General features: G+C 37.1%; 1 protein-coding gene across 1 annotated transcript; it reads left to right on the top strand.

Annotated features, from left to right (window-relative positions):
• Nucleotides 1-8,395: 8,395 nt before the first annotated feature.
• LOC140874194 (uncharacterized) lies at nt 8,396-10,899 on the top strand. The gene is made up of 3 exons (XM_073277475.1): nt 8,396-8,975; nt 10,078-10,175; nt 10,891-10,899. Exons 1-3 carry the CDS (start codon nt 8,396-8,398, stop codon nt 10,897-10,899), a joined length of 687 nt encoding a protein of 228 aa, XP_073133576.1.
• Nucleotides 10,900-13,032: the final 2,133 nt, after the last annotated feature.

The following is a 13,032-nucleotide window of genomic DNA, read 5'->3' as shown; positions in this document are numbered from 1 at the left end:
TTGCCATCTAGTGCCAAAATCTAGCACTATAGCTCTAAGCATATCCTCGAGTGTCTGGATAGTCCGCTCTGACTGTCCGTCAGTCTGAGGATGATACGTAGTACTCAAGTGCAATCGAGTACCAAGAGCTTGTTGCAAGCTGTGCCAAAAGTGCGATGTAAATCTAGGGTCTCGATCTGAAACGATAGATTTAGGCACACCATGTAATCTTACCACTTCTCTAACATAAATCTCTGCCATCTAGGCATGTCTGTATGTCATTCTGTATGGAATAAAACAGGCTGATTTCGTCAATATGTCAATAACTACCCACACATCATCATAACCTCTAGATGAACGTGGTAGCTTTGTTACGAAATCCATAGAAATATAATCCCAGTTCCATTCTGGAATAGGTAAGATATGTAATAACCCACCTGGTTTCTTTCTTTCAGCCTTTACCTGCTGGCAATTCAGACAACGAGATACAAACTCTGTAACATCAGATTTCATCTGTTTCCACCAATACTGAGTTTTCAAATCATTGTACATTTTTCTGCCACCAGGATGAACACTGTATCTACTGCAGTGAGCCTCTTTCAATATCTGCTGTTTCAAGTCTGAAATATCTGGAACAACAAGTCTGTTATTCACATATAAAACATCATCTATACTAACCTTGTATTCAGACTGATGCCCTGATCTGACCATGTCAACGGACTTCTGAATATTCTGATCATTTCTCTGTGCTTCTTTAATTCTAACCAACAACTCTGGCTCAGCTTGAAATGCACAAATTCTGATAAACTTCATATCTGTTTCAAATACCAATCCAGAAACACAGCAATCTTCTACCAATTTAGTGATACCTATCGTAGATAAGGATAAGGCACATACCCTTCTACTCAAGGCATCTGCAGCTGCATTGGACTTTCCCGGATAATATTTGATCTCACAGTCAAAATCTTTCAGTAAATCTAGCCATCTTCATTGCCTCATATTCAGTTCAGACTGTGAAAATAGATATTTCAAACTTTTATGATCTGAATAAATTTCAAACTTCTCACCGTATAGATAATGTCGCCATATCTTCAATGCAAATACAATGGCTGCAAGTTCCAGGTCATGGATAGGATATCTGGCTTCGTGTGGTTTCAGCTGTCTCGAGGCATAAGCAATGACATGTCCTCGCTGCATAAGCACACAACCTAATCCCCTGTGAGAAGCATCACAATATACAGTAAAATCACCAGTACCTGAAGGAATAGTCAAAACTGGTGCACTTGTCAATCTCTTCTATAACTCAATGAAACCGACTTCACATGCTTCGGTCCAGACATACGGTGCATTCTTCTGAGTTAACTGAGTAATAGGCTTGGAAATACTGGAGAAATCTTTAATAAATCTGCGATAATAACCTGCTAAGCCCATAAAACTCCGTATCTCTGGTACAGATGTCGGTCTAGGCCAACTGATCACAGCTTCAATCTTGCTAGGATCAACAGAAATCCCATCTCCGGATATAATATGCCCAAGGAAGACCACTTTCTTCAACCAGAATTCACACTTTGACAGTTTGGCATACAACGTTTCTGTTCTCAAAGTCTTTAAAATAATTCTGAGATGCTCGGCATGATCACACAGATTCTTAGAATAAATCAGAATATCGTCAATAAATATAATAACAAAGTCATCGAGATATTTCTGAAATACTCTATTCATAAGACCCATAAATACTGCTGGAGCATTCGTCAGGCCAAACGGCATAAAAATGAACTCAAAATGACCATACCTCATTCTAAATGCGGTCTTCGATATATCTTCATTCCGCACTCTCAACTGATGATATCCGGATCGTAAATCAATCTTGGAATACACTGAGGAACCCTGCAACTGGTCAAACAAATCATCTATTCTAGGCAATGGATATTTATTCTTTACCGTTGCCTTATTCAGTTGCCGATAATCAATGCAAAGTCTCATTGAGCCGTCTTTCTTTCGTACAAATATAACCGGAGCGCCCCAGGGTAAAACACTCGGTCTAATGTACCCTTTTGCTAAAAGATCTTCAAGTTGTTCTTTTAACTCTTTCAACTCTATTGGTGCCATTCTGTAAGGTGCTTTAGAAATCGGTAACGTACCTGGCATCAATTCAATACTGAAGTCTATCTCCCGAGCTGGAGGTAATCCTGGAATTTCGTTTGGAAAGACATCAGCAAACTCACTAACCACTGGCAGATCTGCCAATTCTGGGCTAGTTTTCAACACATCTACTGCATAAACAAGGAATCGCTCTGCCCCTTTCTGCAATAAATGAGTCATAGATAGAACTGATATCAAAGGTATTCGAGATCTCGAACCTTTACCATAGAATTTCCATTCCCCTGCCATTTCTGGTCTGAATCTCACAACTTTCTGAAAACAGTCTACGGTAGCCCTGTACTTGGTTAACATATCGATTCCGATAATGCAATCAAAGTCTGACAACCCAAGCATAATACAGTCTATCTCTATCACATTATCTTCAAACTGTAGTATACAATTTCTGACAGATTTCACTAATACTATACCGCTCCCCAAAGGTGAAGATATAGATACTACAACAGATAATGACTCAACAGAGAATGCATGTAATGTAGCAAATTGTTCAGATATAAACATATGGGATGCACCTGTATCTATAAGCACATAAACAGGATAACCACAGAGAGTACAGTTACCTGCTATAATGTCGTCAGGTGCTGCCTGAGCCTGCTCTTCAGTCAAGGCAAAGACTCGAGCTTGTTGTCTTGAAGGTTGATTCGTTGCTTGGCTACCTCCTGCTCTATTCTGTTGCTGAGGTTGTGGCTGGAAGGAGTGTACAGTAGATGCTTGCCTTTCAGGTTGAGCCACTGATCGTGATGATCCCGCACCTTGAGACCTCACAAGACCACGCTGTGGACACACTTTGGCAAAATGTCCTGGCTGATGGCATATGTTACAATTCCCAGACACACCTCTGCACTGATCACTGGGATGTCTTCCTCCACATTTGTTGCAATACATTCCTGTATAGCCTGAACCCTGTCCAGCACTGCTCTGTCTTGGCCCACTAGAGCTGGATGAACCACTGCCTGACTTCTTAAACTGCTTTCCTTTTGCTTTCAGATAATCTTTCTTACCACCGCTGCTGCTACCTCCCTCAAATCTAGGAGATGATTGTTGAAACTAAGCTGGGGGTTGTGGTTGTCGTTGATACTGTGCAACAAACGATGCTCCTCTCTGTTTAATAAAACCAGCCTCCGCTCCCTTTGCTCTATCAAGTGCATCAGCAAAGTTATTCGGCCTCCCAGAGTTCACAAGGGTAAAGACATCTGGATTCAGTCCATTGATGAACTGATCAGCTTTGGCCCCTTCACTTCCGGCTACATGTGGAGCAAACTTTAGCAACGTAGAGAACTTGGCAACGTACTCTTCTATATTCAGATTCCCCTGTTTCAAATTTGCAAACTCTGCACCCTTGTCCTTTCTGTATGACACTGGAAAGAAACGTCGATAAAATTCTTTTGTAAATACTTTCCAAGTGATAGTCGTACCTCGATTTTCAAGAGCTCTCTTGGTTGTTATCCACCAACTCTTGGCAACCTCGTGTAGTTGGTGCCCAATCAATCTGACTCTTCTGTCATCTGCATAATCTAGGGAATCAAACAACATTTCCATATCCTTTAACCAGCCTTCACATTCAACTGAGTTCTCGGTTCCTTTCAAAGTAGGCGGCTTGAAGGATTGAAACCTTTTCAGTAAAGTCTCCATAGGTGTTGCTGTAACATCCATTGGGTCATTGGATGTACTGCCCTGTTCTGGTCTAGGAGCTTCTGCGGCCTGTGGTACATCTGCTTGTTCTGGCGGAGGGACGACCAATGTCTTTCTAGTAACCGGCGCTTGACGAGGAGGCATATCTGATATTCAAAAGGATTAGCACACAAAGGTATCAATATATCAGACTCACCCATTCTGTTTCAGTCCCCCTCTGATTAGCATTTTCATGCCTTCTGTAGAGATCAAGTTCTGATCCAAAACCGGTTCTAATTCATTCTCAAATAATACATACTTGATAAAGCAGTAACGCATGCTTATAAAATCAATACACATAATCATATGATCAATTTAATCTAAAACATTAAATTATGCAAGCAAAATCAATCAATCAAGAGGACTCGATCTACCCCGCTCGCTTATCTCTAATCAGTCCAGAACTTACGCTCTGATACCACCTGTTGTGGGGACCTAGGGTGCTAATTTCATCTTAAAGGGCGATTAATAACAAGAAATATTCAATCAAAATATTAATCTGCTTAAAAATCAAATAAATAATACAGGACTGCCTTGGTTAGGCGCGGCCGCGCCTCTGGGCTGGGCGGGCACGCCTAACCCTCTGATTTGGCTTCCAAATAGCTGAAAAATGAAGATTTTGCCCCTGTTTTGAATCTCAAACATCCTCTAACTTATTAAGCATGAATTCAACATCAAAATCTAGAAGAAAACATACAAATCCATGAGCTAATCAAGCAACTAAACATGGAACTTGACATACAACCCATTAGATCTTACATTGTTCTTATTCTTGCCAAACATACAAGTCTTTATGTGCAAGAGTTTATAACACAACATATACAAGATCTAGATACAAAGGTTGACATCAACTCTACTGCATAAACCCGAGTTCACCACATGCTACTCTTGATCTCGTTCTTCTTACAACCTTCTTTGTCCTGTGCTCGCCCCATCTATTCCCATGCACACATACAAACATAGAAATAGACGGATATCTCCGGTGAGAATTGAATCCCAATATAAAACAACTATATCATGCATATTATAGAGTTTAAGGAAATACTCATATAAACATCTCAACAAGCATTAAACCAATCTATTTCAATGCATGACTTAAGATCTGCTATCAAGTTCTATATCGGTTCTTGGGATCCCGGGGAATAAGAACACAACAAATCTCCCACCTACTCTCCCTTTTGGGGTGGCGTTGAGCTCTTTTCCCGGACTTTGGCATACTATATCAAGTTTCTAACCATAGGAGTTGATCTATCTCCTAGGTTCCTTTATATATATCCAAACGTCCGTATTCTTTTGGCGAATCTGCCATTTCAAATCTCAAAGGGTTGTTGGCTCAAGATGAATGCATCAAAATCTAGAAGCATAAGAGTAAAAGCTAACTAATAACAAGCTATGTCAAACAAGCAAGTAAATGTGCAAATACAAGATATATAACCACATAGTATATGGTTTTGGAAGGGCATTCAAGAAAAATATCTTGAATGTACAAGCCCTTATTCAAAGGTTGTCTTATACCTTTCAAACTTGGTTTCAAAGCTCTTCAAATCTGATATAGCTGCACAACAAGAACACAATCAAAATCTGCTCATACTCTTCTCAATCTTCAAGGCTAACAAGTCACAAACTTTGTTCTTCCGTCGATCGATTTCGAAGTCGGGATTCTCGAGTTCAATCAAGATCTTAATTAATCTGAAAGGAAGAATATTCAAGCTATATATATCAGCAATAACTCAAACGATATCCAGCTCAAACAATCTAGACTCCAACTTGATCATTTTTCAAACCGACGGCGTAACGGTACGAAATCGGTAACCGAAACTGAAATCTAACCAATCTATCAATCAAATCTAACTCACAAGCATCTCATATCAGCAATATATCATCAAAAACCAGCAACTCAGACATGGTTAGGTTTAAATATTAGCTGGAAAAATAATATCAATTCCAAACGACATCTGTTCTTCGACCCAATTGCGATAATACAACACATAGAATCTCAAGAACACATATTCATACTCAAATTCTGAGTTCTTTATCATCTCAATTTCGAAATATGCTGGATCATAAAGATACTTACACCAAATCGAAGCTCGTCTTTCAAGGATCGTGGAACTATGCCCGTAATTTAATTCGGCCGGACGGATCTTGAGATATTGAATATTTAAGATGAAGAAATGCCTTGAGTTTCCTTTCTATTCTTCTCTCGGTTCTTGCTCTGTATTTTCTGATGATAATGGTGATAATACACATGAATATGCATAGTAGACAAGTGTCACACTAAAAAAACCATAATTGCACTTTGGCCCTTCATTTCTTCACTATTTGCAAATTAGCCCTTGAAACTTCTTTTTAATTCAATTTCAATCCTAAATAATTTAAGAATATTAGAATTTAAATCTAAACTCCAAAAATTCTCAAATTCAATATTCTCGGATTAAAATTAAATAATCTCGGGCCTTACATCTGAGTTCCCAGTAATTGCTTTGGGAAGCTTGTTTTTCTTCTGAGTAGCATGGGAAAGATAATCAGTCTAGGGAATCATGTGAAGCAATTATATCGAATTATGAATTTGTGTCGACTGAATTCTCTTGAGGAGAAATTCAGTATTTGCCGTGTCAGCACAATGTGGGAAATGGTGTTGCCTGACTAGAGGTGTTGTGCACCGAGAGCTTTTGGAACCATTGGGTGGTTAGATTCAGTTAGTGATTCGACAAATGTCGTAAACCGGTCAGGTTAGGACTTGCTCTTCGTCAGTCTAAAACGTTTCCTTGGGACAATGATTTCGATCAAGCGGGTGTTTGTATCCTTCGTGATCCGTGAGATCATGGTCAGGATGGAAGATGTATCAGTGTTGTGATACATTTGTGCCAGAGAAGTTCGACTGTTGACAAGTAGCAGAGTAATATTCAGTTGGGAGAATACTAATGCGGTTTAGCATTAATGGAGCTTACAGGGAATTCGACAAGAGTCTGAGTTTGTCGGAAACTATTTCGACCAGAATCTCAAGTAAGTACCTCTAGTACGTTCTCGAGGTTCTACCCTAGATTTCAAGGACGAAATCTTTTAAGGGGGGGGGGGGGGGAGAATGTAGTGACCCGTATCCAGAATTAACGATTAATGAGCAATTAATCGTAGGATCATGTTGAGATTAAGTAAAACATGATTAAGAAAATTTCAAATGGATTAACGGAGTCCAGAAATGGATCCAGGACACTAAAAAATGGCCGGGAAGGTTCCGAGAGTTCGGAGGGTTCGGAGGATCCGAACTAGGTTAGGAGGCTCCGAACTGGATCGGAGGATCCGAACCTGAGATCAGAGGCTCCGAACTGCATGGCTAGCTGTCCGAGAATAATACGTCATTAGTGACGTCATTGATGGGACTTCGGATCGGAGGCTCCGAATTCAAGAACGGAGGATCCGAACCGGATCGGAGGCTCCGAAGTTGGGTTCGGAGGCTCTGAACTTCGCTTTTAAATAGGGGGCCGAGATTTCATTTTAAAACGCGCATTCTCTCTTTTTTCTCTCGAATTCTTAGCCTTCTAGCTTAGATCTAGATAATTCTAGATGTCCTTTTGGGATTTCGGAAGTGGAATGATGATCCAGGCGTCGTAGCGGAGCTGTGGCCTAGTTTTGAGGCAATTGTCATCAGCGAGCTGACGACGGACGCAGGTGTAGCTTTTGCTTACTAAATATATTTAGGAGTATGCAATAGCTTAGTTAAGGCTTTTAGAGCTTATTGAATGATGCATGTGTATTTGTATTGTAGAGTTGATGATAGGCTTGGAACCTAGAGTTGGACTGCTAGGAACCGCCTATAATAAGGTACTTAAGTACTGACTGAGATGACCATCATGATATATGATATATGTGTTGCATGAGTATGTGCTATATGTTTTACCATGTTTTACGGCTTTAGCACATGCATGTTTTTACGGTAGACTGCATCTGGTATGATGTGAGTCATGACAGTTTCCATCGGTGATGAGTTACTCCTTATGGATTCGTGTCTGGGGACGCTCAGCCCCTGGTTTTTCTATCACTAGGAGCGACCACGACGGTGGAGTAGATGCTATAGTTGATAGGGTAATATACAAGAACCCCGCAGAGTCGCTCTTTTATCACGGTACTGTGTATTCATGGCGCCCTGAGCTTATTGGTTTTAAACATTTTTTTAAAGTCATTTATGTGCTGCATATATTTTATATATCATTGCTTTTGTATTGAGTGTAGTCTCTCACGTCCAGTATTTTCTGTGTATTTGGACACCCCATTCGACGGGGCAGGTGTAGGTGCAGGTTTGAGAATCAGGAGTTTGGAGTGGCCAGTGACCTTGGAGACAACAGGATTAGCTGTAGGTTTTTTCCCTTTAGGCTTATTTATTCGATTGGGTTGTATAATCGAATTTGTTTAACCGGTTGTATTCTGCCTGTATGCTTTTATTAAAGTCTTTCGCAGCGATTTATTTTAAATGCATGCTTATTTATGCTCTAAAATTTGATTAGGTAGTAGATCCGGGCTGGGTCTCTACAATTAATCTCCTGAAAAATGGTCTAGAGCTCATTCCACTGGTGCTAGATACAATATAATGACGACAAATGGGGTGGAATCAATAAATGCAAAGCTTAAGAGTGAAAGAGAGATGCCTGTCGTAGGATTGTTGGATGCAATTCATAAATTAACTTCGAAGTGGTTCAACAAGCATCGAAATGCTGCAGGTTCAGCTACGACGACACTTACTCCTTTGACAGAGGCTATCTTGAGAGCTAATTTAACATTATCACAACGTCTAAAAGCATCTCAGCTGAATGCATTTGAGTATCAAGTATTTGGTGATGGGAAGAATGAAGTTGTTAACTTATCTGACAAATCTTGTAGTTGTCGAGTTTTTCAAGTTGATAAACACCCATGTGCTCATGCAATTGCAGCAGTTTACGGGGCAAAATTAGATTTGTATGACTTTTGTTCGCCCTACTACTCATCTCAAATGTGGGCCCTCGCTTATGTCGGTACCATATATCCGGTGCCTATTGCAAGTGAATGGAACATTCCAGATAATCTTCGATATGATGTACTTACCCCGGACGTCAAGAGAAAACGTGGCAGAACACAAAAAGAAAGAATACCCTCTATTGGAGAGTTTGGTCGGAAGAGAAGTAAAAAATGTGGTGTGTGTCATGAATCAGACCATTATCGAAAAAAATGCTCACATAGACAGACTGATATGTAAACAAGTTGTTTAGTTTCTTGTTTAAAATGTTGTATTTGGATGTTGATTAGTTTTTTTCGAGTAGGTTGTATTTTGTAAACATGTTATCAAACTTTGTATTGGAAAATGATCTAATTTTTCTTACAATAAATCGGTTAATGCAAATATATCAGTTGGTTGGATGTGTGAAATCAGTCAGTTACTGTACATATATCGGGTGGTTCAATGTATATAATCAGTCGGTTAATGCAAGTTCAATGTATTTAATCAGTCGATTAATGCAAATATATCAGTTTTTTTGAATGTGTTGCATCAGTCAGTTATTGTACATATCGGGTGGTTCAGTGTATTTAATCAGTCGGTTAATGCAAATATATCAGTTGGTTAGATGTAAAATCAGTCGGTTAATGCAAATATATCAGTTGGTTGAATGTGTTAAATCGGTCGGTTATTGTATATATCATCAATGTATTTAATCAGTTGGTTAATGCAAATATATCAGTTGGTTAGATGTAAAATCAGTCGGTTAATGCAAATATATCAGTTGGTTTAATGTGTTAAATCGGTTGGTTATTGTATATATCTTCAATGTATTTAATCAGTTGGTTAATGCAAATATATCAGTTGGTTAGATGTAAAATCAGTCGGTTAATGCAAATATATCAATTGGTTGCATTTGTTTAATCATCCGGTTAATGCAAATAAATCAGTTGGTTAAGGTAAAATCTATTGATGTATGATAATCACATTCACCATCACACACAATTAGTATTAATCAGTCTCTGTCGGCCATTAAAGTATTTTAGTTGGTTGAATGTGTTAATGGGTATGTTCAGTTGGCTGAATCTTACATGTCAATAAGTTCAATGATATAAAAATATGCTACATTTGATATGTTGTAAGTTTCTTATGTCCGTCGATGCGAACGAAAGAAGATTGTCCGAACTTTTGTAATTATATTTTAACTTCGTAAACTATATTTTCAATTGATTCAATGAGATATATCAAATAGTTCAATGTGTTTATTCAGTTTGTTTTAATTGGTTCAATGTGTTAATCAGTCATTTATGCTTATGATCTATTAAGCATGTCTTTTAAAAGAATAATATATGATGTAGAAGCAAATATTACATTTGATCGTGATTGTCGGTTAATAAAGGTATTTCAGTTGGTTCAATGTGTTTAATCAGTCGGTAAATGCAAATATATCATTTTTTTAGATTTAAAATCAGTCGGTTAATTCAATTATAACAGTTGGTTGAATGTGTTAAATCAGTTGGTTAAATGTAAAATATAAAAGTATGCTTATATTTCAGTCGGTTAATAAAAGTATTTTAGTCGGTTCAATGTATATATTCAGTCGGTTAATGCTTATATTTCAGGCGGAATAAAAAATTTCAATTGGTTCAATGTGTTTAATAAGTCGATTAATAAAGGTATTTCAATTGGTTCAATGTATTTAATCAGTCGATAAATGCAAATATATCATTTTGTTAAATTTAAAATCAGTCGGTTAATTCAAATATAACAGTTGGTTGAATGTGTTAAATCAGTTGGTTAAATGTAAAATATAAAAGTATGCTTATATTTCAGTTGGTTAATAAAAGTATTTCAGTCAATTCAATGAATATATTCAGTCGGTTAATGCTTATATTTCAGGCGGAATATAAAATTTCAATTGGTTCAATGTGTTTAATAAGTCGATGAATAAAGGTATTTCAGTTGGTTCAACGTGTTTAATCAGTTGGTAAATGCAAATATATCATTTTGTTAGATTTAAAATCAGTCGATTAATTCAAATATAACAGTTGGTTGAATGTGTTAAATCAGTTGGTTAAATGTATATATTTAGTCGGTTAATTCTTATATTTCAGGCGGAATAAAAAATTTTAGTCGATTAATGATAAGGGTCGTTCAAAAGGAAACGACTTATGCTTATTTTTATAGTGTATTCAATTATCCAATTTCCACAAAATTAATCATTCTGAATACTATCACATCAACATCAGTCCAAAAACCATCACATCAATAACATCTTCCAACTACACAAATAGATCGACAAAATAATTCCAAATGTATAACATCACTGCAAATCTATAAAATCCATTCACCATACCATATAGATGTTGCTAAATATTTTCTATATGAATTCACAATATTATCATTCAATCCATATGGAGACTGCTGAGGCAACTCCACCTCAAAAGTCTTCAGCATCCATGCACCACAATCAGAACTGTAAAAATGAATTATTTTAGACTCTCGCAAAATATGTTGAGTTCAAATGAAATGGTGAATTATGTTTTGTAATAAAAATTCTAAAAAATTAAAGAACATACATACCTGCTCATATTTTGCGGGAAATCTTTGGGGCGTGCAACTGTCCATATGTCAGGAATCTTGACTTTGCAATAATGTAGAAGATGTTGAACCACATATTCTACTGGATCAATATAAGCAGTCATTTCAGCATCGGTGTAGCAGGCATGGTTGCAATCAAATATAGTGATGATTCCATCCTTTACGTTCACTACAACTGCTACCCAATGTATATGCAAATTCAATGGAATCATTATTGAAGATGCATTTGCCCATGGTACTGAAGTCCAACGACGACAATATCCATCAACGTAGCCAAGTAACTTCTTTCAAATGCTATCGCTGAAATCATCACGAGCATTCCGATATGCAAAACCTATATCTTGAGAGAAATATGGACTCATGATGGCAACATCCTGTTTCACCAAATGTGGGTATGTATTTTGCAAGACAGATAATCCATACATGCTCTCGTATACGTGCTGCATGTTATGGAAGCATATTATATATATATAAAAATATTATGATTAAAACACGAATAGAAAAAATATCCTACTCACGCTTTCATCAAGCCAGTGCCTCGGATTAAGAAGGTCCGTAAACCATGACTTGCCATATGATCCATATGTACATGCTTTAAATCCATCATGTAATCTACCTATTTCTTTAGTGACAGTGGGCAATACTTTCTTGATGGAAACACACTGCACTGGTTCAAATGAACCGTTGTAAGGACCGTTATATACAATTGCAGTCAAAGCAGGTGTCTCAGGTAGTTGTACATATGGAGAGCGACAAAATTGAGACTTTTTACTCCTTCGAGCATCTACATATGGAAAGCAAGTGTTTTAAATAGTGATGCATACCTTAAAAACTTATATTTCAAACAAATTATAACAAAATATAATACATAAACTTTTTAACTGCAATGGATGTTGTGATCTCCTTTGGTAATGCTTGATCATTCATAGCTGCATCATCATAAACTGTGATGACATTTGCATCATCATGTTTGAAATCTCCGTAGTAGCAACATATTGTTCATTCCCACCACAACCAGAGATAAGTTTCTTTGGAGACTCAATTACAACTAAAAAAAAGTAATGTATCATACACAAACAAACAAATGCTTCAAATATATAATTTCATAAATATTTTCATGCATTACCATTTTTTTCTTGGAACGTGTGTAGAAAAAAATCTTTTTACCAAATCTCTGTCGCTCGTTGGAAGGTGGCTCGTCTATGATGAAACGAATTAATCAGGTTAAATAAAACTACGAAAATAGTTAAATTGAAATTTCAAAATAAAACATACGAGGTGGATCAAACAAAACATCTGGTTCATTGGTCACTTAATCATTGACCACCAGTTGCTCATGACTAACTCTTTCATTCAAGTCTCGATTGACAAAAGTTGTTTCTTTGACTGTGTAATCTATGATTTAAAAAATTAAATAATTATAATTAAATTTTTTTAAAAAACATACTACAATTTGAATATAAAATAAAATATACCGAGAGATGTCAAATGAGATGTTAACGGTTCAACGGTTGCCTCTTGCCCAAGAACCACTCCTTGATTGAAAAAAGGCATCACCAGCTCATCTACAATTCAATTAATCATATTACTAAAAACAAATACATTATTATCTCCAATATTTTAAAATTCACAAAACTTACATTCGTGGGTCTTCT

The sequence above is a fragment of the Henckelia pumila genome, chromosome 1 (assembly GCF_033568475.1).
Source record: "Henckelia pumila isolate YLH828 chromosome 1, ASM3356847v2, whole genome shotgun sequence".
Classification (NCBI taxonomy): Eukaryota; Viridiplantae; Streptophyta; class Magnoliopsida; order Lamiales; family Gesneriaceae; genus Henckelia; species Henckelia pumila.
This window is presented reverse-complemented; position numbering and strand designations above follow the sequence as displayed.